At 31.7% G+C, this 8,837-nt stretch overlaps 1 protein-coding gene across 3 annotated transcripts in view; it reads right to left on the bottom strand.

Moving 5' to 3' along the window:
- Nucleotides 1-1,721: 1,721 nt before the first annotated feature.
- LOC139529072 (lactase/phlorizin hydrolase-like) overlaps nucleotides 1,722-8,837 on the bottom strand; it is a 112,986-nt gene continuing 105,870 nt past the window's right edge. For all 3 annotated transcript variants that reach the window (XM_071325320.1, XM_071325322.1, XM_071325321.1), the window contains 2 exons: nucleotides 6,047-6,231; nucleotides 1,722-2,898 (listed from right to left, as the gene is read on the bottom strand). In XM_071325320.1, coding sequence (XP_071181421.1) covers nucleotides 2,567-2,898; nucleotides 6,047-6,231 — 517 coding nt within the window. In that variant the 3' untranslated portion in view covers nucleotides 1,722-2,566. The remainder of the gene's footprint in view (nucleotides 2,899-6,046; nucleotides 6,232-8,837) is intronic.

The raw sequence follows: 8,837 nt of genomic DNA, 5'->3' as shown, positions 1-8,837 counted from the left end.
AAAAAAACAAAATCTTCTTGTCTGCAGGATTGCAAATTCGTAACTTCAAGGGCGAACTTGTAAACAGGGCGAGTTGTCCCGATACCAAATTCACGCATGCGTAATACAAATATCTACAGTTAAAACATCCTGTGACAAGTAAACAAATAACGTTCATGTGGATGAGATGAAATCTGATAATTTACATAAATAAAAGGGTCATATTTACGATAGTGATTGTTTTTCAATCCTAATTTACAAATTAAATGATTCAGATGCCTAATCATGTGTAAAAATCGGTGTCAGGAATCTTAAGTTGTTATGAAATTGTAATACACGAAACGAATGCGGCATACGGAGGCTCAATGCCAAAGGTCAGCCCCTTAAGTCTTCAGAAGACTTGACGTCTTCTTCCACTAAAAAATCGATCATTCGCCATTTAAGAACTCTTCCAAGATATTGCTGATACATGTATTAAATTATAGTATAAGTTTAATATTGTACTCATGAGAGCGCTAACAAGACCGGATGGGTGGAAGGATGGACGCCCAGTATTTCCATGTCCCTGTAACTGTTATGCGGAGTACAATTAGATTAAATATCGGTTTGTACTGACAAGAGCAACATGCCAGGTGCCACCTGTGGAGCAGGATCTGCTTTACCTTCCAGAGCACCTGAGATTAAGCCAGGATTTTTTTGGGGTTTATGTTGTTCAGTCTTTAGTTTTCTATGTTGTGTTTTGTGTATTATTGTTTGTATTTTTTTTTCTTTTTTAGCCATGTTTATTTTTCACTTATGAGTCATCCCGGAATCTTTCACCTCTTTTTTTTTACCCCAATTGGAACCTCAACATTGTCAACATAACCAACTTTACAATGTGACGTATAACTATACGGCAGACTTATAGAAGGCCAATTCACACTACTATTTTCCCTATATTAATTGGGAAAATAGTAGTGTGAATTTGACAACAATATGAACCAAAAATATGCTATAAATGTTCCATTTCTTTGACTGTGTCATTAAGTCTTTTGCGGAGAGTTGTTTCATTGACCATCAAACCACATGTTCTTGTATTTATAATGAAGAGGTCTGCATATCATGATTGATCACATACTGTCAATTCAGAAATTATTGTGTGCACTTATTATTGCAATTTAGTCATTTTAACCTTAATTGGGGATTCTAATTTTTGAGATATTCAAAACAAGAATGTGTCCAAAGTACACGGATGCCCCACTCGCACGTTCATTTTCAATGTTTAATGGAGTGTGAAATTGGGTAAAAAATCTAATTTGTCATTAAAATTAGAAAGATGATACAATAGGGAACATGTGTACTAAGATTCAAGTTGATTGGACTTCAATTTCATCAAAAACTACCTTGACCAAAAACTTTAACCCGAAACTCACACTTTTATTTTCTATGTTCAGTGGACCATGAAATTAATACCACAGTCTAATTTGGCTTTAAAATTAGAAAGATCATATCATAAGGAACATGTGTACTAAGTTTCAAGTTGATTGGACTTTAGCTTCATCAAATACTACCTTGACCAAAAACTTTAACATGAAGTGGGACAGATGGACGAACGGACGGCGGACAGACGGACGGACGAACAGACCAACGCACAGACCAGAAAACATAATAATGCCCCTCTACTATCGTAGGTGGGGCATAAAAGTCTACACACTTTGATTAATTGATTGTTCTTTGCTTGAACACAAAAACAAGAGAAGTAGTAGAGACAAAAGTATTTATTCCTAAATATCCCTTCAATCTTTGTAATGGGAATAAGTTTTAATTTGTAGGGTTATGAGTAAAACAAAGCTGATATTATTAACCAGGATCTAAATCATGGTACTAATACATATGACTTAGGTTGTAAAATGAATAGTTATTTTTTGTCTGTTTACACTACCGTAATCGGCCGCGTATAGTATGCATTTATGTATAGTCCGCACCCCTTTCCATGCCCTTAAAATCGAGAAAAAAAGTTTTTTTACAATTTTTTTTTTATAAAATCCTAGTTCAGTGTAAAAATCCATTGAAAGGGACCTATTCTCCATGTATTTTATAAAAAAAAAAATGTTTTATTTATTTCATGAAAAATAATGAAATGGTAGAGCTTTTCATCAGGTAATTAATTAAGAAATAATTCCTTCATGTCATGCTCTATGCTCATTTTAACATGGGTAAAATATTATAATCCCAGGCAAAAAAAACCAACATGATCAATGAAAAGATTATATAAGATTAAATAGTTTTAACATTTTTTAATTGCTACACACCCATACTTAATCCTTAATTACCCCTCTTGATTACCTTTGCAGGATGTCACACCTTTACTTTGAATAATCAATTTTGAAGAGAAAAGTTAAAAAAGAATATACATTATTAATGAAGAAAAAATGAAATTAAAAAAAAAAAATTTCTTTTATAAAATTTCAAAAACCATCTATAGTGTATTATCCGCACCCCTTGTACAAACTACATATTTAAGGGGGAAAAGTGCAGACTATACATGCCCAAATACGGTATTCCCAATTTTTACAAGGTAAAAACAAATTTACAAAATCATATAACATCATGATAATAATTTTACAATATATAAGAAAGCTGATATAACTAAATATGAGAAAGTGTTAATTGTTTTAGACCCTGATGTACAAGGGGAGAGTGTTCTTATAATCAATGGTGGTTGTTCTGTGGATAGTTTAGGTTCAGGGAAAAATCCATTGTGAACTATAAGATCCTTCATGAAATGTGCAGAGGCTTTTGGAGTTCTTGTTCTGTTTGGATTGCTGAAGTCAACATAGTGGAGACCAAAACGCTCTGTATATCCTCTCATCCACTCAAAATTATCCATCAGTGACCAGGCTGTGTATCCTTTCACTTTAACACCATCCACTTTTATTGCTGAAAAAGAAAAGCAGATTGGGATGCGAATTACTATTTAATCATCCATAAATGTTTTTCTTCACTAAAAAGTTAAATCTCCTAAAATTTAGATAAAATTACTTCCCAAAATCTATATGAATACACAGCTGTGCTAGGAGGAATTGATACATGTACATCCATACACAAATCTATGAAAGCAGACATTGTATTTCAATCTAGGTAAAATTACTGTTAACCAGGAAATATTCATGCAACATTTTTTAAACAATTTATATGCTGTATCTCAATTTGAGTCATTTTCACTTCACAAATTCTAATAACATTAACACACATAAGAAGAAGTTGTGGGTGATAATTTGTTAATTGCGGGAATTTATTCACCCAACACTAAACTGAATGCCTTATGATTTAAGTATGCACTATATCATTAGAAGGACAATTGTAAAAAAAAATAATTAAGTCATAAATTAAGATAGTTTATACATGTAAAAAGAACAAAATGATGGAAATGATGTAGAAATAAGAATCAGTAAACCTTGGCCATAGCTTGTGTTAAAGGCAGATGTTTATTTTAGGAATTGAAACCGGGGCTAATATTATCATATGTTGCTATGGGTAGTCACTGGCAGGGCTTATTTAGGGTTAGTGAAAATTAACAAATGAAATGAATGGATACTAAAAGAAATTTGCATAAAAAATAATAAATGATTTTATCACTGTTCAGCTAACATTGTACATGTATAAGAAACATCACGATATCATTTTTAGGAGCATTTAGTGGTTTAGTTTAAAGAATTCTTGTAAGTCTTATTGCGAACCCAAGTATACTTTTCCACAGATTCACCTGATAGTTACCTGTCCATCTAAACTTTGGGCAGTTCATTTGTCCCATTGAACAAATACAATAGCTATTGTTCTCTGTATAGTTTATTCATTGGGACCTTTAAATTTCTTTTCGGAGAAATCTATCACTCATTGATTAATTTACCTGACCAAAAAAATATCTTCCTTTTTAATTGAAATGCTTCTATAAACTTACATAAAACAAGAATGTGTCCAAAGTACACGGATGCCCCACTCGCACTATCATTTTCCATGTTTTATGGACTTTGAAATTGGGTAAATATCTAATTTGGCATTAAAATTAGAAAGATTATACTATAGGGAACATGTGTACTAAGTTTCAAGTTGATTGGACTTCAATTTCATCAAAAACTACCTTGACCAAAAACTTTAACCTGAAGCGGGACGAACGAACGAACGAACGGACGGACGGACGGACGAACGAACGAACAAAGCCACAGACCAGAAAACATAATGCCCCTCTACTATCGTAGGTGGGGCATAAAAATTGAAAACAACCGTTAATAATTTCTTGTTCCGAAGCGCTTTTCTGGATTTATCTTCATCAGGAAAGCTCAAAGCCAAACATTTGAAATCCGAAGATGTATTAGTACCGAAACAGTTGAAGAGCTATATGTCAAAAATACCTAATATAAATAGCCAAATTCATCTAAAGCCAAATTTGCCTGAGGGAGTTGAAACCTTAGTTTCTAAATAATTTCAAAATTTGTAAACGGAAAATTTTGGTAAAGTTTAATAATTCTTAAATGATTTACTATCTATAAATACTTGAATTGGATTGGTTAATTAGAATTTTTCTCTTAGTTTACACTTCGATAAACCATGTTTCTGAAACTACTTTTGTAATCTATTCATGCGCGATACACAAGCTTGCAGTGATCCCTGGATTTTCAGCAAATTGAGATTAAAAAACAATTGCATAACAGTTGTGACTATTCTAGTGCCTTTTTAACAAAAAAAGAAATAAATTTATTGCACTAAAGCTTCGAAAATGTACAAAAATTAAATTTAATAAAATTCCACGAAATTTCATGAAGGATTTGGCAAATTTACGTCATGGCAAAACACGACGTCATACGAACGGAAATTTTCAAGGGAAAGATTATTTCGTTACGTGTACTCTTCAAATTCGGATAAAATTTAATTAAAATGAAGTTTTTGAGGTAGGTGCTATTTCATTTAAGATTCCTTTGTATTTATCGGACATTTATGGTTTTTAGAAAGTCAAGATGGCGGTGTACTCCTTAGTTACGACTTGCCATTGTGCTTTTGATGGTCAATATATATAGTAGCCATCAACAATAAAAAATGTTTGGCTGAAGAATTATAAGGATTAAACACATTTTTTCTGGAGGTTATTGATGTGTAAACCGGGGCTCTTACTCACAAACTCAACATAAAAGTCCTTCGGACTTTTATTCAGTTTGTGAGTTAATCGCCCTGGTTTACACATCAATAACCTCTACAAAAAATGTGTTTAATCCTATATTAAATCATGAACAACATGATCATGAATCATGAATTAAATACATAAACTGCATGTAATATTGTATTTATTCAATATTATTTCTATATTTCCCATCTGTTCAATGTAAAATCTGATTAATAATAAAAAGTTTATATCTTACACATTATTTAGTATTTTTTCAATGAATTTGCATGTTTTTGTTGTTGTTCAATTATAGAATACATTTATGAAAACCTTAATTCAAAAAAAATAATACTCAATTTTTTATTTGTCAAACATAGGTAAAATAATGAATATTTGATCAGAAATCAACTTTTAATTTTTGAATCAGTGTTTTAATTGAACACATCAAAAATGAATTATAAATACAACACAACATGCATTTTTTGAGTCCATATTTAGTATTGGGATAAGTATTTTTTATCATTGACAGTTCAATTTTTTGTGCAGGTAAAATAATTAATAAGTGATAGATTTCTCTTGTAAGAAATTTAAAGGTCCCAGTGAAAACTACACAGAGAACAATAGCTATTTTATTTGTTTGATTGGACAAAAGAACTTACAAATGTTTAAATGGACATGTAACTTGCAGGTGATTCTGTGGAAAAGTATGATTGGGTTCACAATAAACAATGAAATAAAATTTTTATCACAGAATTATCAGTTGTAGACAATTTTAAACACAATGGTGTAATTTTTGTTTATTATTTCACATATTTCCAGCTACAGTAACTTTCGTTGGAATTCAAGTATAATATGAATTTTCACAGGTAAAGATAAATTCAATCATTCTACAAAATCAGAAAAAAAGTGAAAGTTGACATTAAACCATACCTTTTAATACATTGTTGATATAATGTTTATAATAGTATATTCTATGGTTGTCCTGTAGACTTCCATTTCTGTCAGAGACACCATTCTCTGTTATATATACAGGAACATCTCCATAGTGATTTCTTATCCAGTTAAGAGCCTTCCTTAGTCCCCATGGTGTAACCTTTAGCCATGGAGATCCAGATCTAAAATAATTTAAAAACAAGAATGTGTCCCCAGTACACGAATGCCCCACTCGCACTATCATTTTCTATGTTCAGTGGATTGTGAAATTGGAGTAAACCCTCTAATTTGGCATAAAAATTAAAAAGATGATATCATAGGGAACATGTATACTAAGTTTGAAGTCGATTGGACTTCAACTTCATCAAAAACTACCTTGACCAAAAACTTTAACCTGAAGCGGGACAGACGGATGAACGAACGAACGAACGGACGAACGGACGCACAGACCAGAAAACATAATGCCCCTCTACTATCGTAGGTGGGGCATAAAAATAGTCTGTCTGTTAACAACTGACAACAGAAAAGTGTTTGTTGAAACTGGGAATGTAAAAATTTGGTTGTGTTTTTTTTTTTGTGGAACATGCACAAAATACTGGCATTATTGGGATAAAATATACGGTGTGTACATGTTTCATTGAGAAACATGCCCCATCCGCAATATCATTTTTTATGTTCAGTGGACCATGAAAATGGGTTAAAAACTTTTATTTGGCATTAAAATTAGAAATATCATATCATAAAAAATATGTGTACTAAGTTTCAAGTTGATTGGACTTCAACTTCATAAAAATCTACCTTGACCAAAAACTTTAACCAGAGGCGGGACAGACGGAAAGACAAATTATTGATATGTTTCATTCTTGACTTATTGGTAGATCTTACTTTGCTCCATATTTTGCTCTTTAAAATTTCTCTTTATCTTAAATAGTTTTTGAGATAACAACCTAAAATAGAAATTTCCAAAACATTATATTTTTATTTGTCTAACATATTCTCTTTACAAAAATTGACCTGCTGATCATATTTGCACCAGTTTTGCTTGAACTGATATAGTTTTTGATATACAACTGCCATAAAAACACAAACTGTATTATAGATACCTCAAGGATCATTCACCATAAGTTAGGTTGAAATTGAATCAAGAGTTTCAGAGAAGATCTTTAAAAATAATGCTGACAAAAGATGGCAAGTGCTGTCAATAGCTCTGGCCAGGAAAGGTATCTCATTTCATCCTTTGATAGTCATTAATAACCTAACAAATAGCCAATGAAAAATGAAATAGACTTCTTACTTATCGTTTCATAAAGCCAAATAAGCCAATCAAATTAACACATTTTTCATAATCAAATCTAATTGAGGTTTAAAAAAACCCATTTTTTCAAAGTAGATTGATCTTAGAGTGAATATTGTATGCATAACAAGTTGAAAAAAGCCTACCCAATCCATGTGGGATCTTTTGTTGATGTGATATCAGGGTCTTCATTGTAGTCCACTTTGTAGCTAGGAGTTGACTTCAGGGTAACAACATTTGAAGTATAAAAATTTAATCCAAAGAAATCTGATGTGCCTGGAAAGAGAATATAAAAGAATATATAAAGATGTTAAACAGAATTTTATCAAAAATAATTGTATAGTACATTACAGAGCACTCCAACCACCAACACCTGATTCATGTGATTAGAGAGAAAGAAAAACAGAGGTATAAATACAACCAACTTGTCATATTGTGTACAGGCCCCACATAGTGGTGAGTCTTAAACTAGTTTAAACCAGTGCAAGTTGGTACAAACTCACAAAAATAACACTTAAAATAAAAGTTAATATGTGGGCTAAAAAACAGATACACACAAAACAAATTATCAGCAAATATAATTTGGTTAACAGCACCCCAAAATGATTGTGGACAAGTTTTATTACAATTTGCCCATTTGTGTACAAGTTAATGGATGACATTCGCTGCAAGCAAGGCCTGGTGAGTTGAAAAGGACAGTTGTAAAGCAAGAAATTAATGAACAAATGACAAAGGCTTAGAATTTATATTCGAGATCTAGTTTAAGGTGTGAATGTTTACCTTTAATGAAGTTTTTCTCATGATCAGTAAACTCTGGAAGACGACTTCTGCTGTAATTAAGATGAAGACTTTTGTTTCCTATTTTGTACTTCATAATATCAGGATAATCTCCATTGACATACACAGGGTTGGCATACTGGCCTAACCAGAACTGGTTCCCTATTTCTGATGCTACCAGATCATTAGGGTCCTCCATGTTTTTGGTTCATGCCAGTCAAAATTTAATGTTATTCCAATTTGTCCTGAAATTAATTAAGAATATAAAAAAATCAAGAATCAGATTTATTAGAGATATGTTACAGTTATTCTGAAACTGACCTGACATACATATGAATTGCTATATTTTTTGGGGGGGTTAACAATAATGTAAATTGTCATATAATTCTAATGGAGCATCCACAATGAACATATGTACTAAATTTCAAGTTGATGTTTAACTTTATGGCTAACTACCTTTACCAAAAACTTTAACCAGCAAATGTATTTATTTCCATCATTATGCATGGAAAGGAGTTAATTGATAAATGTATAATATTTTTTTTATTATCACATTCAAGAGTTTGGATGTTGACCTTATATTACCTTAAACTGAGTATGATCCTAATTATGCCATTTGTTTTCTTTACATGTTTAATACCTTTTTGAGTTTGTCTAAACTCTTCATCATAGATATGGTATGCCTTTGCATGAGCCTTAATCAAATTGTGGGCTGCT

Source organism: Mytilus edulis, chromosome 6 (assembly GCF_963676685.1).
Source record: "Mytilus edulis chromosome 6, xbMytEdul2.2, whole genome shotgun sequence".
Lineage (NCBI taxonomy): Eukaryota > Metazoa > Mollusca > Bivalvia > Mytilida > Mytilidae > Mytilus > Mytilus edulis.
Note: the sequence above shows the minus strand (reverse complement) of the source record. Positions and strands in the feature narration are given on the sequence as shown.